The 26,392-nt window shown below is 47.5% G+C and overlaps 1 protein-coding gene across 1 annotated transcript in view; it reads right to left on the reverse strand.

Moving 5' to 3' along the window:
- IL27RA (interleukin 27 receptor subunit alpha) overlaps nucleotides 1-26,392 on the reverse strand; it is a 28,942-nt gene that overhangs the window by 279 nt on the left and 2,271 nt on the right. Inside the window, exons 2-14 of the mRNA XM_077921563.1 lie at nucleotides 23,950-24,031; nucleotides 21,288-21,420; nucleotides 19,623-19,792; nucleotides 17,943-18,097; nucleotides 16,317-16,470; nucleotides 15,079-15,158; nucleotides 11,863-12,058; nucleotides 6,006-6,209; nucleotides 5,218-5,319; nucleotides 3,469-3,633; nucleotides 2,307-2,441; nucleotides 1,740-1,830; nucleotides 592-706 (exon numbers count right to left, since the gene is read on the reverse strand). Coding sequence (XP_077777689.1) covers nucleotides 592-706; nucleotides 1,740-1,830; nucleotides 2,307-2,441; nucleotides 3,469-3,633; nucleotides 5,218-5,319; nucleotides 6,006-6,209; nucleotides 11,863-12,058; nucleotides 15,079-15,158; nucleotides 16,317-16,470; nucleotides 17,943-18,097; nucleotides 19,623-19,792; nucleotides 21,288-21,420; nucleotides 23,950-24,016 — 1,767 coding nt within the window. The 5' untranslated portion in view covers nucleotides 24,017-24,031. The remainder of the gene's footprint in view (nucleotides 1-591; nucleotides 707-1,739; nucleotides 1,831-2,306; nucleotides 2,442-3,468; nucleotides 3,634-5,217; nucleotides 5,320-6,005; nucleotides 6,210-11,862; nucleotides 12,059-15,078; nucleotides 15,159-16,316; nucleotides 16,471-17,942; nucleotides 18,098-19,622; nucleotides 19,793-21,287; nucleotides 21,421-23,949; nucleotides 24,032-26,392) is intronic.

Raw genomic sequence — 26,392 nt, forward strand, 5'->3', positions numbered from 1 at the left:
ACATTTAAAACTTCCCTGTTCAGTGGTACCTCAGGTTACAGGCGCTTCAGGTTACAGACACTTTAAGTTACAGACTCAGCTAACCCAGAAATAGTACCTCAGGTTAAGAACTTTGCTTCAGGATGAGAACAAAAATCACGCAGTGGTGGCGCGGTGGCAGCGGGAGGCCCCATTAGCTAAAGTGGTACCTCAGGTTAAGAACAGTTTCAGGTTAAGAACGGACCTCCAGAACGAATTAAGTTCTTAACCAGAGGTACCACTGTACAGGGCAGCCTTCAGATGTCTTCTAACATGTTTTCAACCTGGCGCCTAAAATATATATAATGGCGCCAGGTGAACCTCCCCGGGGAGAGCGTCCCAGATAAGCACATTTATTCAAATATATCATCAGTTATTGTCTGTTAGAAGATGGGTTGATCAGTCCTTAAAATCTGGCACAAGTTCTTTTTGGGTCCGCTCAGCAAGTGAAGAGGACGAGGCAACTGGGATGGCTAGTTCTCTCCAGAAACCAGATCCTTCCGATCTGCTCCCACCACAAACAGAGACAGTACATATCTGGGTTGTGTTTTTTTTAACCCAATGACTTCCTACCATGCCAGGGGCAGCGTGGTGCTCATCAATCCTCGAGGTAACATCACTGTGCCCTGGGTCTGGAATCTTCTCCCAGCACCACGGAGGCAGGATCTTATGGCAGAAGTCAAGGACCCTGCGGAGGAGAGACATCGACAAGAGTTTTCACATGGGGCTGCAAATTGAAATTGAAATACTTCATTGTCACTTGTACAACTTGTATACAGTGAGATTACACGAGCACCCCCCACTCAGCTCTCTTAGTCAAAATTAATTCCCCTCGTTTACTGACACCCACCCACCAAACCCGAAAGTCAGTGGCCCTGTTGTTATCTGTTCATTCAGCAGCCTAACAGCCCACGGATAGAAGCTGTTCTTTCCCCTGTTGGTGCGACTAATCATGCTTCTATATCTTCTGCCTGAGGGCAGGAGATCAAGAAAGTGCTGGCCAGGGTGTGAATCATCCCTGAGAATTTTCCTCACTCTCCTGAGGCAACGTTCTTCCACTATTTCATCCAGCGGATTCACGGGACAGCCCATAATATCTTGTGCTGTATTCACCACCCTCTGTAGGCACTTCCTATCAGTTGATGTCAAACCAGCGTACTACACCGTGATGCAGTATGAAAGGACACTTTCTATTGTGGACCGGTAGAAGGAGATCATCAAATGTTGATTGACATCATTCTTCTGCAATACTCTGAGGAGATGGAGTCTCTGTTGGGCTTTCTTAACCACCTGGGTTGTATTTATTTTCCAAGTAAGGTCTTCACTGAGATAAACTCCTAGGAATTTAAAGGAAGAGACTCTCTCCACACAGCCCTCCCCGATGTACAGCGGGGCTAGTTCTCCTCTCTTCCTCCGAAAGTCCAACACCATCTCCTTTGTCTTGCTGATATTAAGTTGCAAGTTGTTCCCTAGGCACCGTGTAGATATTTTTTGGACCTCCCTTCTATATGCTGATTCGTCTCCACCTGTTATTAAACCCATTATGGTGATGTCATCTGCAAACTTAATAATTGCAGTAGACGGGTCAGATGATACACAATTGTATGTATACAATGAATGAGGGGGAGATGGGGAGGGGAGGTAAGTAGCCACAGAGGCTGGGCATGATGTCGCACGGGCCAGCCTGCCTCCCCACCACAACTCTGCCTTTTATTACTCACCTTCTGTAATTAACCAGCACCACAAGGAAGGCCACGAAAAGCAGGAATCCCAGAACCAGGAGGACTGCTAGGAGGGTCTGCCAATGGGAATCTGCAGGAGATCATGGGGATAAAACTCAGATGACCCTCACTGGGCACAGACTGTTCAGAGTCAAACCAGAACATACTGTGTGAGCTGCTTTGCTTGTTGACTAGACGGCCGCCATTCAGACCAATGGAACAAAGTAGAAAGAAAGCTTCTCTTGGAGAAAGCCCTGAGCCATGGGGGAAACCTGCCCCGGCCCATGGCATTAGCTGGCCCCTGACTCCACCAGAAGAATCTCCCATGGCTGTGGCTGTGCATGTGCACCTTTGCAGATGCCAGAAAGGTCTTTGCGCAAAAATCGGGACTTCCCCAAGACCTCTTGCTGACGAGGCCTGATCTTGTCCCAAAGTTTGATATTTCCCTATCAAGGCATTTCAAGATGGCTCCGGCTGCTGGGTTTAGTGAGCTGTTGCATAGCCTTTGCACATGCCAAGTAGGTTTCGCTTGGTCCAAGCAACAGAAGTCCTAGAAGCCTCTCCTACCTGGAGTGTGGAAGTGATGCACAGGACTGGGCACACCTTCCCCAGCTGAGGTGGATCCCGTCATGCAGAGCTGGTAGGAAGTCCCAGGCGTCAGGTCCGAGAGACTGTAGCTCCTCTCTGCAGCACCAACTGCAACTAGGAAAGGGGTGGATAATCTGAGCATAGGCGGGGGGCATTTTGCACCCACCATCCAAGAGTTTACTACACCAGAATCTCAATGTTTTGGCTGGGGTGGGTGGGAGAAGAGATGGGGACCATAATGAGAGCACATTGACATCAGACTGCTAGGAAGAAACTGAAGTCCAACACGACATGAAATTCTGGTACGGAACTGTTACTGAACTGAAGTTAAAAGGTAAAGGACCCCTGGGTGGTTAAGTCCAGTCAAAGGAGACTATGTGGTGTGGTGCTCATCTCGCTTTCAGGCCAAGGGAGACGGCCTTTGTCCACAGACAGCTTTCCAGGTCATGTGGCCAGCATGACTAAACCGCTTCTGGCGCAACGGGACACCGTGATGGAAGCCAGAGCGCACAGAAACACCATTTACCTTCCCGCCACAGTGGTACCTATTTATCTACTTGCACTGGCATGCTTTCGAACTGCTAGGTTGGCAGGAGCTGGGACAGGGCAACGGGAGCTCAACCCATCGCGGGGATTCGAACCGCTGACCTTCCAATCGGCAAGCCCAAGAGGCTCAGTGGGTTAGACCACAGCGCCTTACTGAACTGAAACTGAAAGCAGATAATGACCCTTATGCTCCACTGAGTTAATAATGATTTTATTATTTATACCCCACCCATCTGTAACTCCATCCTTGTATTTCTATGGTAAAAGCCCTATGGCTACACACAAGGTCAATCCCATGCGCAGACATGGAATCAATCATGCCCAGCCCCAATGCATGTGCACCAGATGTCACACTGGCATAGCAGTCTGTGACTAGTGCAACCCGCATGCTGCACAGTAGTGGGACCTTGTTTGGTTTCCTTGGTCCACTCAATGCATCTTTCAACCCCGAGATCCAGGGGTTGCAGATTCCAGATGCAATCCATGTAGGCAGCTGCAAGGAAGACCTCCGTGTCGGCAACTCAGAGGGTCTTGGGCCCAGCCCCTCCCTCCCCGCAAACTTGAGAATTGCCTCTTGGTCTCGGGCGTCACTCACTGGTCCTGTTTGCCTTGGCGTTCCGTAAAGTGGGATGTCCCAGGTAAAGCGTGTAGTGGGTGATGTGTCCATTGCGATCTCCCAGCAGAATTTCCCCCCAGGAGATGAGAGAGGCTGTAGGTGAAATGCTTCTGTCCTGCAGTGCCTGGGGAGCAGCTGTTGGTGCTAGAAAGGAGAAGGAAGGAGGAGGAATGGGAATGTCTTGAAAAATATATCGTACAAAACCATTGTAACAGAAACCTCTGGATAAGTATTGACTGAAGCCATTAAGTTAAGAACTGATACTTCTAATAGGTGAATGATTATTGGGATGAATAAAAATGAACGCAATATTAGAATTTCGAGAAATGAGTGTGATATCATGCACGTGGGTGAAGGAAGTCTCTTTGGTATTTGGGTATAGGGTTAGGTGTGGGGAATTTGTAATTAAATACACTATATGTTATGTATAATGTTGAAACCTTATGCTAATTAACATGTAATATGTATTTGATTATATAATAATAATAATAATAATAATAATAATAATAATAATAATAGGAGAAGGAAGGAGGACGGCCTGTCAGTTAAAGAGAATGGCAGGAGACCGTGGTACAAGCGGTGGTTTCATTTTCAGGTGATGTAAGGAAGGCAAATGGAAGACACTCCATTCTGCCATAATCCTCAATGAAAGTGCCTTACTATGGGTGAACCTCTGCACAACGCACAGGAAATCTGGGGAACATCCACTTCCCTATAAATCTTAACAATGATTAGTAAAATAAATCAGTATATAACAGGCTAAAATGAGTAAAGAGGAAAGCTTGGTCTTATCTGTTGAAGAAAGGCTTTCATTTTTTGGCCTACGTTGCTTTAAAGGTGGGGGGGGGGGAGAAAAAAAGAAATAAATAAAGTGGGGGGGGAGAGAGAATTAAAATCTCGCACTAATTATTTTACATGCCATCCAGACTAAGTAAGCTTTATCCTTTCTCTAATTGGTGTTTGAGGTAAAATGAAAAATGATGTTTTTTAAACAAATCTGGTGGTCCTGTTAAAATTCAGCTTTACGTGGCAAAGAATATACAGCTGGTGACAAAGCTTCCTTTGCAAACAGATGTGCTTTTGAGAATTATATTTTGAGTATACCTGAAGAAGCGTCTCCACCCCCATGGTTCAGCCCGGACACTGAGGTCCAGCTCCGAGGGCCTTCTGGTGGTTCCCTCACTGCAAGAAGCGAGGTTACAGGGAACCAGGCAGAGGGCCTTCTCGGTAGTGGCACCCGTCCTGTGGAATGCCCTCCCATCAAATGTCAAGGAAATAAACCCTGTTTAGGGAATTTTTTTATGTTTGATGTTTTATTGTGTTTTTAATATTCTGTTGGGAGTCGCTCAGAGTGGCTGGGGAAATTATTATTATTATTATTATTATTATTATTATTATTATTATTATTATTTACATTAATAAGCAGCTCCATACACTTTTGAAGGGAATCTTCTTACAACAGCTGGGATTGTGACTAAGGGAGACCCAAGTCAATAGCAAGCTCCCCTTTCTACAAGCTGGAACAACAGCAAGGTCGACATATGAAGAGTGAGCAGAAACAAGATGACTGCCCTATTTCAAGATTACAGGCAGAGGATCTCACACCAGAAAGCTAAAAACCACCCCTCTTCCTTGCCAAAAGAAAACCAGTACACCAGGAGGGATAGTTTCTACCTTGTTCCTCACCCCACTGCCAACCTCCACATTCCCTTTGCCCATCAAGATTACCTCCTTCCTTGAAGTAGGCTCGCACAGGGACCGAAGCACTGCTCCCATGAGCATACACAGCATAGACGCAGACAAGGTAGGGCACCTTTGCTCTGAAGTTATCTGAGAAGTGGGGAGCAAAAGCAACGTCAGGCCACCTGAGGAGGTACAAGCTGGACAAGCCTCTTTCTGCAAGCACAGAGACCATGTGGCGCCAGACATTATCTGGGGTTTGTTGCCTGTCTCTTTTCACTCCACGCACCCCACGTGATTATCCAGAGGAGGGCCACTAGCTGTCTCCACACCCAAAGAGGACTCGCATGTTTTTGGTTAGGTGAACACCCAAGCGTGGGAAAGCCCTGAGAGACCTTGTGGGGCTGGGTGGGAGTACGTGGAAGAGTAACTATCTCCCAGCCATGGTTGTGACAAAAAAAAAAGTACCCCCAAAAGATGCTATTTGCAATTTAAGGGAAGTCTCCGCCAGAGTCCATGTGTGAAGACCAAAGAGCATCCTCTGAAGAGAGCATTTCTGTTGGGACTGTGGCAGGGGGAAGAGAGGACCAATCTGCCTCTTCCCCCCCCCCCCCACAGTGCCAAAACTGATATCCTTGTTTTTCCTTTGCCAACAATCTCTCGCTGTTGTGGGAGCTGCCTCCATTAAGGCAGACCGGAACCGGAAGCCTGCTTCCCTCAACACTGCTATCTATATCACAAAAAGTCTGCTAACTGCATTTCACACCACTAACAACACATTTACTTTGGCTTGGGAGTCCATCCCCCCCCCCTTAGAGCTCTCCCACACTCCTCACCTCTCAACAGGGCGTTGCTGCTGCCCCTGGGGCTCCGTGTCCAGTTCAGCAACTGTCCGGCGGGGTTGCTGGAGATCTCTTCTCTCCATTCCACCACATACTCCTCAGGCTGGAGCCACCGAGTGCTTGCACTGGGCTTCCACATCACTCTGAGACCCAGGCCTGGTACAGCCATCACCTGGACTTCCTCAGGGCCAGGAAGATCTGGAGAAAGGCCAAGTTGTTTGTCATTAAGAGCATCCCTGGAGGCGCTGGCTAACTTCCCCAGCACAATGCCATGGGTTCTTGGGGATGCCTTTCCCGTATGCACAGAAAGTGGAAACACGTTCTTTCCCAGTGCTGCCGTCACTGGTTTGGCACATCTGTAACTCCACTTGGGATTTTTGGGGGCTTAAAAAAGGCTTTTGATACAGAGACACCCAAGAACAAATCAGGAAAAAGAACCCTCGAGGCTCAGGCATGGTGCATGCTCTAGTTATCTCCTGCTTGGACTACTGCAATGCGCTCTACATGGGGCTACCTTTGAAGGTGACCCAGAAACTGCAATTAATCCAGAATGCAGCAGCTAGACTGGTGACTGGGAGTGGCCGCCGAGACCATACACTGGCTCCCAGTACGTTTCCAAGCACAATTCAAAGTGTTGGTGCTGACCTTTAAAGCCCTAAACAGCCTCGGGCCTGTATACCTGAAGGAGCATCTCCAGCCCCATTGTTCAGCCCGGACACTGAGGTCCAGCTCCGAGGGCCTTCTAGCTGTTAGAGAAGTGAGGTTACAGGGAACCAGACAGAGGGCCTTCTCGGTAGTGGCACCCGTCCTGTGGAATGCCCTCCCATCAGATGTCAAAGAAATAAGCAGCTATCTTATTTTTAAAAGACATCTGAAGGCAGCCCTGTTCAGGGAAGTTTTTAATATTTAATGCTGTATTGTTTTTAACACTCGATTGGGAGCCACCCAGAGTGGCTGGGGCAGGGGTCTGCAACCTGTGGCTCCGGAGCCGCATGTGGCTCTTTTACACCTTTGCCGCAGCTCCGGGGCGGATACTAGCGAGGGGAGGAGGTGCATTGTGTGCCCCGACACTCCCCACTGTGTCGAGCGCTGTACTGGCTGTGACGTTGCATGGGGGCAGTGCGTGCATTAGTCACGCACCGTCCCGTCGTCACCTTCCCACCCACTGTCAGATTGGAGGGCAGCGGCGCGCATGCTTTAAATGTCACAATGGTTTTGCGGCTCCCAGGTTTTTTTTCCCTTCGGAAACGGGTCCAAGTGGCTCTTTTTGTCTTAAAGGTTGCAGACCCCTGGGCTGGGGAAACTCAGCCAGATGGGCGGGATATAAGTAATAAATTATTGTTATTATTATTATATTATGGTCCAAGAAGACTCCTGTGACAGCATCACTGCTTGGGACATTCGCCAGGCAAAAGACCTCTCTGCAAGGATGGTGCCAGGGGAACAAGTGCCCCCACAACAAAGAGCTTCCCCCCCCCCCACTCCATTGCTGGGTGCATATACAAAGTGCATTCATATAATATTAACCCTGTAGCTCTTCAACATTTAATATGCACCTCTTGAGCCAACAAGGGATCCATGCATTGCAGCTACTGACATGCGCTTCAGCACGCCAACAGACCATTGGCAATCCAGTGAAGGGAAGTGGGAGGAATCTGTGGCACAGAAGAGAGCAGCCAGTTTCCATCCTGGTCCCCACATCCAGGATCAGCATGGAAGTGGAGCTCCTCAGCCACTGAGAAGATGTCTTCTCACCCTTTGTGCTGATTGGAACCGAACAGAGTGAAAAGAGGAGAATCGGCTACTGAGAATTGGCTCCTAGGGTCAATCTGCAGAGAAGGCACTCAGACACAGGGGAGAAATGTGGAGGACTTGGAGAGATGGGGGAGAACAAACAAGCCTGTGTGGTGTTATGTACTGAGTTGAATAGGATCCAAACTGCAGCAGTCTGATTGGTCCTAGAACAATAGGATCCAAATTGCAGCAGTCTGATTGGTCCTAGAACAATAGGATTCAGAATGCAGCAGTCTGATTGGTCCTAGAACAATGCAGCAGTATGATTGGTTGGCAGGAACCACCCAATCATGCTCCAGATATAAGTGAATCCACAACCTGATTGGCTTACAGTAGAATTCCAGAATTAGCCAATCATGTGCAGCCCATTGTGTAAATAATGTATATAAAACAGATACTTTGAGGGGACATTCATTCATTCCTCCTCACCACTATGAGCTGAATAAAGAGCATGAAATCGCTTTGCGACTCTGAGTATATTTCATGTGGAAAGGGGAAGCCTGGGCTGAATAGGAGCTTGTGGTTGCTGCTGTCTCTCCATTCTGGCACAGAAGGACCATGCTGAAGAGATCTGTGCTATTTTTGCACTTTTATTGGTCTGGATTTGGAGGGGTGTGTGTCAGAGAGGTGGGTGGGTGGGCAGCATGTTAGCTAAACTCTGTAAGCTTGCACATCCTCCAGTTTGTTTCGTTTGCTAACAACGATCTCATTCTCAACCCAACAGCAACCCAAAAGGGCCAGGGAGATGTGAGGCTTTGTTCGAGTCCAAAGCCATATTTAGGAGAGGAAGGGAAAGAGAGAGGAGTAAAAAGGAATTTCCACGTTTCCTCTTAAAACGCATAATAATACGCTGTGCCCAAATGCAGTTACTCCGAGTCTTAGAATGGCAGCCAGAGGGGGAAATCAGCAAAGGAATTCCTTATCTGACAGCATCTTAGTCCTGCGGGCACTGCTGGTAATGATACGACTAATAATGATAGTGAGGCATGGTGATATGCAAAACTGCCTGAATGGGCTGAAACCTATCTTTTCTAACATTCCAGTCACAGAGGTATGTACAGGGAAATAGGAGAAGGGTGTGGGAAGGGGGCAAAGTTCAAAAGGTTACAAATTCCTGTGTGAAATGAGTGCCTGGCCTGCTTGCAGTCCCATAAACCTCTGTTTATCAGGAACATGGAGATAAATTCCTGAAAGTCATCGAGGAAATTCCAGAGTATTCTGGTACAGTGGTACCTCAGGTGACATACGCTTCAGGTTACAGACTCCGCTAACCCAGAAATAGTGCTTCAGGTTAAGAACTTTGTTCAGGATGAGAACAGAAATCTGGCTCCGGCGGCACGGCAGCAGCAGGAGGCCCCATTAGCTAAAGTGGTGCTTCAGGTTAAGAACAGTGTCAGGTTAAGTACGGACCTCTGGAACGAATTAAGTTCTTAACCTGAGGTACCCATGTATTGCATCTGTGTGTCTGGAGGAGAAAACCCATCCTGAGGAGAACAGGTAACTATTGATTTCAAAGTTATTCCTAAGAATCATTGAATTACAGTGGTACCTTGCGCTACGAACTTAATTCATTCTGGAGATCCGTACTTAACCCGAAACCGTTCTTAACCTGAGGCACGCTTTCACTAATGGGTCCTCCTGCTGCCGCCGCCACACAATTTCCGTTCTCGTCCTGGGGCAAAGTTTGTAACCCGAGGTACTACTTCCGGGTTAGTGGAGTTTGTAACCCAAAGTGTTTGTAACCTGAGGTGTTTGTAACCCGAGGTACCACTGTATAGAGCTGGAAATGGCCAAGTGGTGCATCAACAGCTAACTATTTTTATAGGTATCTTTAAAAATAAAATAGAAATATATATGTTTACGTCTATCCCCCAATCTTCCCCTACCCCATTTGCATTGAAGAGATAGCCTGACCAAACATGCCACGCTAGCGCATGGTCTTTCTGGAAAACAAAAGCTGATGCACCATTGCCTTTCTTCAGTTTTTATCAAAAGCTGCTTAGAGAAGCACAGCCCCTCCCCAAGCATCTCCTGCCCCTCCCCTTCCTGTCCCACAAAGGGGCGACCGCAAGTCATGGGGAAGGAGAGCCGATCACAAGTGAATGACGCAGTTTTGTGGGTCTTATTTTCTGTTTCTCTGGGGTTCTGTGGTTCCCTCTCTGCGTGTATGTCAGACACAAGCATTACATTACCAATGATGAAATTGCTGCTTTCTCCCAGCCCAATACATTCTGTAGTACTTCCCCATTGGGTTCAATTGTTTTCTTTAATAGTTGCCCGAGTGACATTTCCCTTGTCTTATGTACCAGCATTTGAAGGAAGAGTTTGTATTTTGCCTCTTTTCTTGCACAGTGGAACCTTGGTTCCCAAACTTAATCCGTTCCAAGAGTCCATTCAACTCCTGAAATAGTTTGAGAACCAAGGCTCGGCTTTTGATTGGCTGCAGGAACTTCCTGCAGCCAATCAGAAGTCAAGGCACAACTTCTGATTGGCTGCAGGAGCTTCCTGCAGCCAATTGGAAGCCATGCCAGATGTTCAGCTTCCAAAGAACGTTCGAAAACCGGAACAATCACTTCCAGTTTTCAATCATTTGGGAGCTGGAACATTTGGCTCCCAAGGCGTTCAGGAGCTGAGGTTCCACTGTATCCTAACTCCACCTTCAAGGTGCTTTAAACTATTAAGGCGAGGGTGGGGGGGAATTGGACAACCAGATATGTTGTTGCACTACAGCAGGTACAGTAATACCTCAAGTTAAGTACTTAATTCGTTCTGGAGGTCCGTACTTAACCTGAAACTGTTCTTAACCTGAAGCACCACTTTAGCTAATGGGGCCTCCTGCTGCTGCGGCTGTGCCGCAGCACAATTTCTGTTCTCATCCTGAAGCAAAGTTCTTAACCCGAGGTAATATTTCTGGGTTAGCGGAGTCTGTAACCTGAAGCATATGTAACCTGAAGTGTATGTAACCTGAGGTACCACTGTATGGGGAACCTTTGGCTCTCCAGATGTTGCTGAACTACAACCTCCATCATTCCTGGACATTGGCCATGCTGCCTGGTCTGACGGGAGCTGTAGCTCAGTAACCTATGGAGAACCACAGGTTTCCCTGTACTACAGTTTCCGAAACCCCCAATTATTCACCATGCTTGCTGGGGCTGATGGAAGTTGTAGCGCAATGAAGGGCACGACACAATTTTGGCCCTACAGTCATACCTCAGGTTACAGACGCTTCAGGTTGCGTTTTTTCAGGTTGCGGACCGCCGAAACCCGGAAGTACCAGAACGGGTTACAGTGGTGCCCCGCAAGCCGAATGCCTCGCAAGACGGAAAACCCGCTAGACAAAAGGGTTTTCCGTTTTTGAGTTGCTTCGCAAGACGATTTTCCCTATGGGCTTGCTTCGCAAGACGAAAACGCCTTGCAAGTCTTGCAAATTTTTTTCGCCCCCCCCCCCTTTTTCTAAGCCGCTAAGCCACTAATAGCCTTTTAGCCGCTAAGCCTTTAATAGCCGCTAAGCCGCTAATAGCGCTAAGGGTTGCTTCGCAAGACGAAAAAACCGCTAGACGAAGAGAATCGCGGAACGGATTCTTTTCGCCTTGCGAGGCACCACTGTATCTTCTGGGTTTTGGCAGTCGTGCACGCACAGAAGCGCTAAATCACGGTTTGCGCATGCACAGACGTGCCAAATCGCAACCCGCACGTGCGCAGATGCGCTGCTGCGGGTTGCAAACGTGCATCCGGCACGGATCATGTTCGCAACCCGAGCGTCCACTGTACTTCACTTCCAAACCAAGCGAACTCGAGTAGCTGAATTGCTATGTTAGGATTAGCATAAAGGGTTGCATTTTCTTATTAGGTCTGGCAAGAGTTTGGGTGACAGGCAATGCGCTTTCTCATGAACAGGATGTTAGGGGAGGAGCACAGAGGGCAGCAACACCACCTTCCCCCATCAGCGGTGAGGATGACTCAGCTCCAGTTTCGGCCCAAAAGGCAGGAAACAGGGTGTGAGAGGAAAGACCCCTTAGAAGCAGCCCTTTGATAAGGCATTATCAACAACTCTTGCCTGCTTGTTCCAAGCTGAGGTTGGCAGGCAGCGTATTCTTAACGGAATTTCGGGCCGATACCCAGGCGTAGTCGGCGGAAAGAGGGAGGGCAGCATGGCAGCAAAGGCACACCATCGTAGTGATCTTTTTGTCGCGGTCCCGGAAAACAACTTCGTAGTCGAGGATGACTCCCCGAGCTGCTTCGGGGTCTGGTGCCTGCGAAAGGGAGGTGAGCAGAGGTTCCTCCGGTCAAAAAAGAGGTTGTAAAAGAAAACAAAGGGGGGGAAAACCCTGAAGAAGCCCACCCGGTCAAACGGATCGTGCTCACTAAGGACACAGCTGCACGGCAGTCCCTCCTCACACTCACAGCAGCCAGAGAGTCATAGATGGTGTAACTACTTATATTTAAGTAGATGGAAAGTCCTGTGCCTTTAACACACTGCAAAGACAGGGCAAAAGGTCCGCAGGGTGCATCTCTTCTCAGCAAGGGAATGGGGTGATGAGAAAAGGTTGGGCTGTTGCTAAAGGGCAGGAAGCTGGCAAGGGAAAGATGGGCAAAATAAGGTTTTTTATCAACAGCAACTGCATGAAAAAGCACACAGATGTCATTCTAGTGTTTTCATAACGCCCCCCCTCCAAAAAAAAGGTAGGTGGGGGAGAGAGAAAAGAAAAATAAGTTAGGACTGGCCTTCCTCGTCACCTCCTCTCCTCCCCCCCCCCAATTCCACAATGTAAAGGTAAAAAAGGGTAAATGACTCCTCAGCGGTTAAGTCCAGTCAAAGGTGACTATGGGGTGCGGCGCTCATCTTGCTTCAGGCCCAGGGAGCCGGTGTTTGTCCACAGACAGCTTTCCGGGTCATGTGGCCAGCAGGACTAAACTGCTTCTGGCACAACGGGACACCGTGATGATCCCAGAGTGCACAGAAACGCCATTTACCTTCCCACCACAGCAGTACCTATTTATCTACTTGCACTGGCGTGCTTCCGAACTGCTAGGTTGGCAGGAGCTGGGACAGAGCAACAGGAGCTCACTCCGTCGTGGGGATTCAAACTGCCAACCTTCTGATCGGCAAGCCCAAGAGGTTCAGTGGTTTAGACTCAATGTACAGGCTTCTGGACAATGGTGGGGTCACTAGCAAGGTTGCCATTTGAGAAGCTGCCTCTGCTGCAGGAGGCTTTGAGAAAGGCTGCTCGGCTGTTAGAAGCAGATGGACAATTGCAGAAAGACTGGCAAGGCTTGATGCTTCGCCCATGTCCCAGAGCAGTAATTCTGGAAGAAATTCATAAACCTTAGAAAGCTTGCCAAGTAGGTCCAGAGACAGTGGCTCCATTATGGCTGGACTCTGGGGGGTTAAGCCTGAAGGTGACCAGGGTGTGGGGATGGCAGAATGACCAATACAGAAAGCAGCGGGCAATGAGCTCACTGGCATGCTGGAAAGCAAACCTGGCTTTGGCTCTCATCCCTAGCCTTGGCAAGGTTCGTGGTGGCATGAAAGCACCCCAGACAGATCCCACTTGTAGTATGCATTGCTGAACTGCTTTCCTAAAACTAACACTGTGTAATCTTATGCATTCTTTTTTGGGATTAAAACCCACTGAACTCAGCATCACATTGAACATTTTTTGGGAAGCTGCACATCAGGATGTGAGCCAGTGACTCATAGTTTCACTACTGCATCATTATTTTGTATGTTTTATCAGACAGAATCCTACGCTATGGTTACTGGATTTTTTTCAATGAATCCGGGGACCCCCCCCCTTTTTTTTTTTTTGGTGAGGCAAAAGACCCTGGGCCCAAGCACACATGCATATTGTATAAAGGTGCAAAGCCATTCTTTCGCACCCTGTAAAACGGTAAATGCACAGTTTTTAAAAAACTGGGCAATGGCCGCCCACCCGCAATTCCCGAGCCTCCCCTGATCAGTCAAAACAAAGGGGGCAGGAGATCACACAAGACACATCCTATGCGCACAAGACACATTGTATGGGGACTTCTGGCGAGGGAAAATGGTGGGCACCACGGCAGTGAGCAGCTCCTGAAGCCAGACAGAACCAACTGCGCTACCAGGCTGGCTCTGGGCTGCTAAGGCTGCCGCTGCCACATCTCCCAGGACAGATTTGCAAATCTGGGGACATTCCGGGGACGGAATTTGTCCGGGGACAGATTTGCAAATCTGGGGACTGTCCCCGGCAACCGGGGACATCTGGTAACCCTATCCTGCACAGTATTTTTCCTGTTGTTGTTGTTTTATAGGCCGTGAGTGCACCACAGACATTTATGGGACATCAATTTACAGATGGCAATCGGCAAACTTGGCAAAAGTATGCATTCTTCTTATAGAATCATAGAACTGTAGAGTTGGAAGGGATCCCCCAAAGGATGTCTAGTGCAACCCCCTGCCATGCAGGAAACTAAACACAGAATCATAGAATTGTAGAGTTTAGCCTGATGCAGGACAAATGCGTGCGTGGTTATGGGGAGGTCAGATCTAAAGCAAACCTGATTAGAATTTGCTTTCTAGGCCTGCAAGCACAAAGCTCCCTTAAAAAAAATGAGAGAAAATTTATTTGTACCCCGCCCATCTGGCTGGGCCTCCCCAGCCACTCTGGGCAGCTTCCAACAAAGATTAAAAATACATTAAAATGTCCCACATTAAAAACTTCCCTGAACAGGGCTGCCTTCAGATGTCTTCTAAATGTCAGGTAGTTGTTTATCTCTTTGACATCTGATGGGAGGGCATTCCACAGGGCAGGAGCCACTACCAAAAAGGCCCTCTGCCTGGTTCCCTGTAACTTTGCTTCTCGCAGTGAGGGAAGTGCCAGAAGGTTCCCCTAAAGCAGCTCACAGCCGTAATTAAAAAACAGTGCACCAGTCCTAAGAGGAAGTGACCATGATTTGCTAACATCCCTGTTATCTGACAGCAGAGTAACTTCATTTTGCTGCAAGGCTCAGCATATTTGCTAGCAGTCTGTGGTCTGTGTAGCGCCATCAGTTCCCAGAAGCTATTATGACCAAAAGCTGAGCACAGAGAGTCATTACAGCTCAGGGGAGACGTTAATTCAGTTAAACTAAATAAACTTCAGGTTCCCCCCCCCCCCATCCAGCCAGCCAATAGCAGGGAATGTATGTCTGCTCATTTGCCAAAAGGCTCCGTGATGAAAATTCTTTAAAATTCAATTTTCATTCATCCCTTGTGTATGTACAGTAAAAAGGAGACCAGCAAGGTTCACTTTACCTTCCACAGCAGGAAGCGACTTGGAACACCTTTCTCAGAAACACCAACTTTTTGCCACACATCTACCTGACCCAGGGGAGCTAAAGGCAACAGAGATGCAACAGGTGGTTAGTGAGAGCTAACAGAGCAGCTGGACAATCACAGGTGCTTTCCTCAAAGAATAAGTCCAATGAATAAGGCACCATGCACAACTGACTTTTTCCAAGCAGACAGAAACAAAATGCACAATGGTGATTTAGTAATGATCAGGTTTATACTCCAATTTTGCTGCTTGGAACCAGTTCCCCCAAAGATGAACAGAATCTTGAATCCCAAAAATACCTGCCTAAGGGGTTGGTGGGCTCTGGATATATTTAAGCAAATGCTGTGCAGCCCCCTTGTCACAGGTTCTGCGGCTGCATCCTGCGCTGTGAAACTTGCATTCAAATGGGGTCATCAGGGAGGGTGGACCAGAAGACCTTGAAGATGCCTTCTAACTTTGGAATTCTACGATTCAGTACCCCAACCCCAACCATTCCACATAAGGGCAGAGAGTACAAGGTTAATTCCTTATACAATGGCCTCTCCCCACATTTACATATATATTTTTCAGTTGTACACCTACATTTTCAAGTGTATATCTCACATTTTGTGAGTGACAGGAGTGTGAAATAAGTGTATCAGCCAAGCTCCTGCTGTGATGTCAGCACATCCGTCTCTAAAGACAGAATGTTTCCTCCAGGAAAAGAGGAGAAGGGAAGGGGACCATAATGGGAGCACATTGACATCAGACTGCTAGGAAGAAACTGAAGTCCAACATGACATGAAATTCTGGTACTGAACTGCTACTGAACTGAAGGGAAAAGGTAATGGTAAAGGACCCCTGGACGGTTGAGTCCAGTCAAAGGCAACTATAGGGTTGCGGCATGCATCTCGCTATCAGGCAAGCTGGCGTTTGTCCATAGACAGCTTTCCGGGTCATGTGGCCAGCATGACCAAACCGCTTCTGGTGCAACTGAACATCGTGGTGGAAACCAGAGCACACGGCAATGCCATTTACCTTCCCGCCACAGTGGTACCTATTTATCTACTTGCACTGGGATGCTTTTGAACTGCTAGGTTGGCAGGAGCTGGGACAGAGCAACGGGAGCTCACCCTGTCGTGGGGATTCGAACTGCCGACCTTACAATCAGCAAGCCCAAGAGGCTCCGTGGTTTAGACCACAGCGCCACCTGTGTCCCTTCCAGGGCTGTACCTACCTGCCTCCGGGGTTACGAAGGTCTGGGAAGTACTCCATTCGCTCCAGAAGCCTTTTTTCATTTCTGGAATGCATTGTACCTGCACCTCGTAGGAAGTGAAAGGCTTCAGGTCCTCCAGGTCATACCCTTCCTGGTCTACATGCTCCTCACTCAGCTGGGAAAGAACATTATCGTCATCATTATTATTACTCTTATTATTCATTGTAGTAATAGAAGTAGCAGTTATATTCCTCTTTTAAAGTAAGAATCTATAGAAAACATCTCACAAATCAGGTAAAACAACCCCCAACCCCATTTTCTCCTGTTATTGTTGCTGTGCTGATACACTTACCTTCAAATAAATAAATAAAAAATCAAAACGAAACAAAAATCATCAACATAAACATTCATCAGAATAGCAGGAAGTTTAGCGGGGAGTAGATGCAGGAGAGCATGGGGAGTGAGGTGTTAGGAGACCATATTTCCTCCTATGAACCTGTCCTGGTTCTGAGATCTTCAGGGAACACCCTTGTCTCTGTCCCACCACCACCTCAGATACACTTCGTGGAGACACGGGACAGGGCCTTCTTGGTGCTGGCTGCGCCAGACAATTGTGGAACTCCCTCCCTAGAGAAGCCAGACTGCCTTCTTCCTTGTTGTCTTTCTGCCGCCTAGCGAAGACTTTATTGTTCCAACAGGCTTTTGAAAACTAACTGCTTTTAATGAAAGGGCTAGGGCCATGCTATTTCTACAGCAATTAATTGTATGGTTCTAATAGATAGGTAGGGACGCAGGTGGAGCTGTGGGTTAAACCACAGAGCCTAGGACTTGCCGATCAGAAGGTAGGCGGTTCGAATCCCTGTGATGGGGTGAGCTCCCGTTGCTCGGTCCCTGCTCCTGCCAACCTAGCAGTTCAAAAGCACGTCAAAGTGCAAGTAGATAAATAGGTACTGCTCTGGCGGGAAGGTAAACGGCGTTTCTGTGTGCTGTTCTGGATTGCCATAAAGTGGATTAGTCATGCTGGCCACATGACCCAGAAGCTGTACGCCGGCTCCCTCAGCCAATAAAGCGAGATGAGGGCTGCAACCCCAGAGTCAGTCACGACTGCACCTAATGGTCAGGGGTCCCTTTACCTTTACCTTTAATAGATAGGTAAATCGATAAATTTAATTCTATCAATTTTTAATTAGTTTTTAATGTATTTTTTCTGTTCTTATTTTTATTTGTAAGTCATCTTGAGCCCCTCTTAGGGAAAAAGGTGGGGTATAAATAAGAAGAAGAAGAAGAAGAAGAAGAAGAAGAAGAAGAAGAAGAAGAAGAAGAAGAAGAAGAAGAAGAAGTTGTTGTTATTTTTTATCACTGAGAGGGAAAGCAGTGCCAAACAATTGGAGCTGAGACTCCTGGGTTCTGTTCCAGTTTGGGAAGCTGATTAAGTTCCACTGAGGTCTCTGTTTGTGCTTTCTTCTCAAATCATTTCAAGGTGCACCCACAGAGAATATGCTTGGTCTCCCAGGTTTGTTGCTGTGATGTGCCAAACGGCCACAATTGTCTCAGACTCCTTAGGCTGCAGTTTTCCCAGAATACAAGCTGGATAACAGCAGATGGGATGGGGAAACAGACCCATGCGTCCAGACAAAACAGACTCACGTAGGTCCAGCTATGGTCCTTGGACATCTTGTATCGAAGGGCACAGGTGAGCGGCTGGTGATGAAGGGATTCAGACCAGTGAGGGTTCTTCCAACTGACCATCGCGACAGAGGACTCAAACACCACAGGCTCCAGATCAGGAGGAGGAGGCTTGACTGAAAGAAGCAACGCAGAGAAAGGCCTCAGGCAGACGAAGTCTTGTTGCTTACCCTTCGCTCCCACTTCCCACTCTCCACTCTAAGCATCAGGAATGGAGCCATAACAATGCTATAACAACAAACTCTAAACAAAACCCAGGAAACAAATGCTGAAGAGTAAGATCAAGGTTCAGCATGTCCACAGAGCAGGTGGCCTGCAATTCCACATCACAACTTCCAGTGTTTTTATTACTAAAGTTACTGGTTTCTTATAAGCAGGAGGAAGCAGTCTAGTGTTTTTCTCAGAAGTCAGGGAGAGATTAGGTGGACTTCTGCAGTCAGCGTGGTGATTTTTCAAGGGGGTCTAAATTCTTTCAGAATCCAAATATTGAGAGGCCAAAACCAACCAAACAAAAATGCAACATGAGATAGCGCATTTGATTCACTTTCACAATTTACACATTTTTGAAAGGCACACACAGGACTGAATGCAGTGAAGAGGTGAGTGCTGCAGAACTAGAGATAACTTGGATGGGCTGGAAGCTGCTTTAAGTAAATTTAACAGGACCCACTGAAAGCCCCAGCCACATAATTTCAAGTGTCAAAGTCTTTAGGGATGTAAGTTGCCATTTTTTATTGAACAATAGAAAAGCTGAGGTGTCTGGAATTTCACAGCTCGTGACATCACTGTGGAATCTGTAGGTGTGATCCTCTGTCGCAGCATGACACCCACTATTCAAGCTGTCCTGTACCACACAGATGCAAAATCAGCTCCAGATGTGAGATGGCCCTTGGCAGAGTGCCCTCTGGCAGCCCAGCCTCCCACATCACTGGTCCCCCATCCACAAGCTTTCATGGTGGTGGAAGTGGGTGGCATCATGAATTTCCCACAATACCCCACAGTGATGCTACATCAGGTTAGGTCTTTAGGCACTGTGGAAATTCCAAAGTGGTGACTCACAGGCCCAGCTGTTTAATTCTGGGGATGAAGGCCAGCATTGCCACTAGCTCCCCTGTTGGGGTCTCAGCAACTGCCAAGAGTTACCTGATGCTGACACTGCACCTGCACTGATACACAAAAGTGAGCAAGCACACTGGTACTATTTTTAGCACTGAGCCTCTTGGGCTTGCCGATCAGAAGGTTGGCAGTTCAAATCCCCATGATGGGGTGAGCTCCCGTTGCTCTGTCCCAGCTCCTGCCAACCTAGAAGTTCGAAAGCACACCAGTGCAAGTAGATGAATAGGTACCTCTGCGACAGGAAGGTAAATGGTGTTTCCGTGCACTCTGGTTTCTGGCATGGTGTTCCGTTGCGCCATAAGCGTTTTAGTCATGCTAACCCAGAAAGCAGTCTGTGGACAAACGCCGGCTCCCTCGGCCTGAAAGCGAGATGAGCGCCGCAACCCCAGAGTCGCCTTTGACTGGACTTATCTGTCCAGGGATCCTTTACCTTTTTACCTTACTATTTTTAGTAATATTTTTTATCCTCATCTGCAAGTTTATCTAGACCCTTCCCCAAAGCACTCTGTGCCTATTTTCTCTCACCTATTTCATCCAAGCTGAAGTTTAACTTAGCGGAAGTTGCAATCCCAGCCATGCCGTAATTGGTTTCCACCCAAACACTGTAGCTGTCTCCCTGTGTCAGGTTGCGCCTTTCAATAAGCAACCAGTTCTGCTTGCCCGGAGCTCCACGCCTGGGGGGTTTGCCAGGATGACTAGAGAAAGAGGCAGAAAGAGGAAAGGCAATTCCGGCATGAATCCAAAGTGAGTATTTGCCACTCCTTAGTTATACAAATTCCTGCCAACCTAGCAGTTCGAAAGCACGTCAAAGTGCAAGTAGATAAATAGGTACCGCTCCGGCGGGAAGGTAAACGGCATTTCCGTTCGCCAGAAGCGGCTTAGTCATGCTGGCCGCATGACCCGGAAGCTGTACGCCGGCTCCCTTGGCCAATAAAACGAGATGAGCGCCACAACTCCAGAGTCGGTCACGACTGGACCTAATGGTTATACAAATATATTGCCCAGGACTTACCATTCCTTGCAAAACCTTGCCACAAAAATGCTCCATTTCCAATTCAGAACAAAGAGTTATGTAAAGTGGGTAATTTGTTTTGTTCTGAGTGTGGAATTTGTAAATTTGGTCTCCCAAGACTATGCACTTTCATACACATGCCTCTGTGTTGGCTACAGAAATCATAATAATAATACATATGTGATATAGAAATAAATAAATATACAGTACTGCCACAAATTTTAGAGAATGGTTGCTTTCTGAAATGATTAGGAATGCCTACTAAAAAAACCCCAATGCTAATTCATCTACAAACAAAGAACAGTACATATTCAACTTATTTTTTAAAAAAGGTAAGCAACAGGCAAATGTGGATGGTTTGTGAAAAATAATCAAGAATTTGGAGATGTAGGTAGGAAGTAGCGATTGCCCCATGCAAAGACACAGAGAGAAAGGTCATAATGAATACTAGGCAACAGAAGCTTAATTCCTGACCAGCCTGGAAGTGGTCTATATGCAGAGGTTGTTAAAGTCAACCTGAACACTTTCCCTCCGAGTAATAGGGTATCTGAGGAATTATGAGGTATAATTATGAGGTACTACTATTGTCTCCATACTGCAGATGTGGGGCTCATTGGATTCTGGCTTGCCTAAGGGTACCTGGTAAGTTCAAGCAGATGTGAGATTTTTGGCAGGGGACTTTCCAGCTCACAGTGACGCCAGCCAATAGAGTGATGTGTGAGGAGACAGGTTAGTTTAAAAACAAGGTCTGTGGGCTAATGATGAGTCTGGACTTATTTTCAAAGCTGTCTGAAGCATAATGACAGACAACTCCTGTGCAGGCAGGTAACTTCCAGAGTCAGAAACTCCCTGGAAGGTTCTGTCAATCAAATGCAGTGACTTCTTTTGCTGACAAGACCTTGGTAGAAACCCTTTTGCCTCCCAGAAAAATGCTGAAATGGCATTTGAGACCAACGCGGCTAACAATAGAGTGAGGAAGTTGCAGCACATTGTGAGGACTGCCACCCAAGCGCACCGATGTGCGCGCGCACGCGCGCACACACACACACACACACTTCCTAAGGCCAACAAAGCAAATTCTTCCTGACATTTTGCAAGTTTTGCCTCTTTCATGCCAAAATCCACAGGCTCTCTGCGGCTGGATCAGCACAGGGAAACACACGTAATGCCTTGCTTACTATTTCAGGCTCTTATAGTAGAGGACATGGGTAGTATTAGCATCTGGAGGCTCCCTGGTAGACCAACTGCAGTTCACAATATTGCTGGGCACTGACTGGTAACATTTCAGGTCCGTGGGGACATCAGGGTCACCTGCAAATAGAGACATATTCCAAAATCAGCACTCAAGCCACAGAAAACACAGCCATTATCTTGCACTGTTAAAATTCAAGGGAAGTGATCCTAGTTGTCCAGACAGAATTAGCACCCTTCTCTCACTATTTGTTTGTTTGTTACATTTCTATCCTGTCCTTCCCCCCAAAGGAGCTGAGCGCAGCAAACAACAAGTGACAGAGCAATAAAAACATCAGTAAAACATCTCCAATATACAGTGGAACCTCAGTTTTCGAGCATCTCAGAAGCTGAACGTTTCGGAAGCTGAGCGCCGAAAGCCCGGAAGTAATTGCTTCCGTCTTTGAACGCACCTTGGAAGTCAAACAGCTTCCGCTGTGTGTTTTTCCATTTTCTCAATGGATTTTGCCGATCGCCCATTGCACCTCGGTTTTCGAACATTTCGGAAGTCGAAAACCGAGGTTACACTGTATAAGCTAATCACCAAATGGCACCTTAAACCTAGATGGCAGTCACCACAATGGAATTTCTAGGTGCCACCTCCCCCCCCCCGTTGGTGGTATTATTATTGTTGTTGTTGTTATTGTTATTATACTGATTTATATTTTAGAAAACAAATCTCAAAGGGGTTTACAACATCCCCACCAAAGAATCCAGAATAAAACAAGGGGGCTTTTCTGCAGTGGCTCCCCGTTTGTGGCATGCTCTCCCCAGGGAGGTTTGCCTGGCACCTTCATTGCTTATATTTAGGGGCCAGGCAAAAACATCCCTCTTCTCCCAGACCTGTGGCTAATTAAGCAATCTATGGCATTTTGAACGGGGGGTGGGGTATTGTTTTTGTATATTACTATGTTATTGGAACCAGGTAGAGGGCCTTCGCAGTGGTGGAACCCTCCCTGTAGAACGCCCTCTCATCAGATGTTAAGGAAATGAACCATTACAGTGGACGCTTGGGTTGCGAATGTGATCTGTGCGGGAGCCATGTTCGAAACCCACAGCATTCACAACCCGCAGCACAGTGCTGCGTCTGCACACGCGTGAGTTGCGATTTGGCGCTTCTGCGTATGCACAAAGCGCAATTTAACGCTTCTGCGCATGCGCAACCGCCGAAACCCCGAAGTAACCCGTTCCAGTACTTCCGGGTTTCGGCGCATCCGTAACCTGGAAAAACGCAACCTGAAGCGTCTGTAATCCGAGGTATGACTGTATATGACTTTTGGAAAACATCTGAAGGCAGCCCTGTATTGGCAGGTTTTTATACGTACTGTAAACTGTCTGTATGGGTGGGGGAATGAATGATGATGATGATGATGTTTATATATTATAAACTACCCTGGGCTCCTTGGATGAAGGGCAGGATAACAATTTAATAAATCATACTCATCATTCCTATACAGATGCAGCTTAAAAGGCTCAACAGTAATTGCATTTCTGACCCACAGCTCCCCACCACACACACCTTCTCAGCATCTTCACTTCCTTCCTGTCAATACCACACAGGCCCCTGCTGTCTCTAGGCCTTAGCCCTGCTTTCTCCTTAGCCTGCACCTTCATGCCTCCACCATTTACTGTTTTCTCAAGTCTTTGCTTCTCAAACACTCCCTGCTCTGTCCGCCTTGCCTCCTGGCCTCTCTCCCCAAGAGCTCAAAGCCTTTCCTGTCCTTGCTCCCCTGCCCTCTCACACCTCTCTCATTCTGAAACATTATCTCCCTTGCACTTATTCCCTCGTGCATTTATCTGTCTCCTACACCACCACTTCCTTCAGATACCTGTAACCCACTGCTTCACCTGTCTCCTTCCATTTCGAGAGAGCTTAGTTCCCAGACAAGCTTGGTGTTGGTGATATCACACCAGCCTAGCTAATTAGCAGCACAAACTGTGGTGCCCAGGCTGGTTTGCGTCCCCAAAATTTTAGACTCGCGGCATTGAAGACCTACGCCACCAGCGACTCGCACGTAATAATAATAATAACAATAAATTTTATTTATACCCCGCCCTCCCCAGCCAGGGCGGCTAACAAGCAATAATAAACACAAATGGAATTAATACAACTTAAAAACAAGATTAAAATACAACATTAAAACACTGAAACATTAAAATGCAGCCTCATCACAGGAAGAGAAAGGAAAAACGAAACAGGGGGAGGGAATCAAATTGCCTCCAAGCCAAAGGCCAGGCAGAACAACTCTGTCTTACAGGCCCTGCGGGGAAAGAAATCAGATCCCGCAGGGCCCTGGTCTCATGAGACAGAGCGTTCCACCAGGCCGGAGCCAGTGCTGAAAAGGCCCTGGCTCTGGATGAGGCTAATCTGACTTCCTTAGGGCCCGGGACCACTAGGGTGTTGCCATTTATGGACCTTGAGGTCCTCCATGGGGCATACCGGGAGCTGGAATACTCACACAAATGCTACAGCTAAGTGGCACAGTGCCACAAATAATCAGTTGCCACACAGCTGTGTGTGAGAGACAATAGCAGGAGTCGTAATCGGCTCAGCTATGAAATTTTGGAGACAGTCCTGTATGAAGGAAATGATGAATGCTGATCCCTTACCTTTTTGCAGCCCAAAGACCTTTAACGACAGAAGCAACAGCCATGCTGCATTCCCCCTGTTTCCCATAGTGCCGGCGATGTCCTGAATTAAGAGACAGCAATGGTGGATCATGAGATAAGGACAAAGTCAAGCAGCACTGAATTAAATGCCTCCCCCCCCCCCATTTACTATATTTATTTATGTGGACTTTATATGTGTGTCCATGTCAGAACGGCACATTGGGGCCTTTGAGGAACTAAAGCACAAAACTTTTATGAGCTCAAAGACCGGCAGGGGATTGATTCGGCAGAAACACCAGCGTGTGAGGAGATGCTGCGAACTTATAGAGGGGAATCATAGACATAAAATCCACACAGAAACACATCATTGCTTGTTTTAACTCGCTTGTGGGAACAACTCAGAGCCTGTGAAATAAGGTTAACAACAGAAAGAATTAGAGGAACCATCGGAAGTGTCTATGAAAAGCAGTAGAAGTATGAGATGATCAGAACCCTCCAAACTTGAAGCATGGGAAGTCCTACTAAAAATTTAAAATTTGGCAGAATATTTGGATTATTTGATATGTATATGTATAATTTTGAATATTTAATGTGATTTGATTGGATTGTTAAAGTGGAAAATTTAATAAAAATGAATAAAAAAACAAAGACAAGGGAAGCAGCTGTGTGGGACTCACCACTGGCAATGCCAAAGGTACCATCCAGTGGGAGCCATTGCTGACTGCATAACTCATGTTCTGCCTCCAATGTCAGAGGCAATGTGTGCCTCTGAATGCCAGCTGCAGGTGAGCACAAGTTGTTGGGAGAGTGCTCAGGTCATTCTTTTGAGCTTCCCAGAGGCATCTGGTTGGCCAAAATGAGAACAGGACACTGGACTAGATGGGCCATTGGTCTCAGCCAGCAGAGCTCTTCTTATGTCATGGGTAGGCAAACTAAGGCCAGGGGCCGGATCCGGCCCAATCGCCTTCTCAATCCAGCCCGCAGACGGTCCAGGAATCAGTGTGTTTTTACATGAGTAGAATGTGCCCTTTTATTTGAAATGCATCTCTGGGTTATTTGTGGGGCACAGGAATTCGTTCATTTATTTTTTTCAAAATGTAGTCCGGCCCCCCACAAGTTCTGAGGGACAGTGGACCGGCCCCCTGCTGAAAAAGTTTGCTGACCCCTGCCTTATGTTCTTAACTACATTCCACATATCATTTGACACAGCAGTGGACAGGTGGAGAAATCTTGTTCTTGCAGTAAAGGTAAAAAAGTAAAGGAACCCTGGACAGTTAAGTCCAGTCAAAGGTGACTATAGGGTTGCAACGCTCATCTCACTTTCAGGTTGAGGGAGACGGCGTTTGTCCGCAGACAGCTTTCCAGGTCATGTGGCCAGCATGACTAAACCCCTTCTGGTGCAACGAAACACCGTGACAGAAACCAGAGCGCATGGAAACGCCGTTTACCTTCCTGCTGCAGTGGTACCTATTTATCTACTTGCGCTGGCGTGCTTTCAAACTGCTAGGTTGGCAGGAGCTGGGACAGAACAACGGGAGCTCACCCCACCGTGCGGATACGAACCGTGGACCTTCTGATCAGCAAGCCTAAGAGGTTCAGTGGTTTAGACCACATCCCTTTCTCGCAGTGGCAATGGTTGAAATATTACACATAAGAATGGTAAGGGCTAACTATGTTTTGTTGCCTTAACCACAGTGGCGTAGCGTGGGTTGTCAGCACCCGGGGCAAGGCAAGTAATTTGCGCCCCCTAACCCGTGGATTTGCGCCCCCTAACCCTAACCCCCAGATGTTGTGCCCGGTGCGGCCGGCCCCCCCTGCGCCCCCCACGCTACGCCACTGCTTAACCTGGAGTCCACAAATTTTGGCTGACCCTTGGCCACCAAGGCTCACCTTTCTTACTTCTTGATCCACAAAGGGGAGGTGGGTCCCTTATGTACCTCTGGCCACTACTGGACAAAGTGATCATATAAGGCTTAACAAATGCACGGTCAGAGTTTCATTTTGTTTGCAGCTTCTACAGCCCATGCCACTAATTGTGTGTCCCTAACAGAAGAAGCAGCCATTTTGAAAGATGCACTCATTGGACGTGTCTTCATGCAACAATAAGGTCTACCTTGACAAACCACTCTGTGTTTCTACTTTGCTCCTCCCCCGGTGCGAGAAGGTGGGCAAACCAGCCTCGTGCAATGTCTGCACCTGGGATCTGCGTTTATTTCTTCCTAGCAAGTCAGCATTCAAAAGCAACATATAACCTTGGTTTTTAAAACCTGGCTAGCAATCCTGGCTTGTTAAGCAGAAACAAACTATGATTCCAGGTTTCCCCACCTGCGAGGCAGAAGCAATCGGGCTCCATGCACCTATGTGGGCACAGTATTTATTCTTCTTCCCTGACAATAGGGATCCTAACTAAGGCAACCCCCGCCCCTAAAATACAAGTAGTTCG

Source organism: Podarcis muralis, chromosome 17, assembly GCF_964188315.1.
Source record: "Podarcis muralis chromosome 17, rPodMur119.hap1.1, whole genome shotgun sequence".
NCBI classification, from domain to species: domain Eukaryota; kingdom Metazoa; phylum Chordata; class Lepidosauria; order Squamata; family Lacertidae; genus Podarcis; species Podarcis muralis.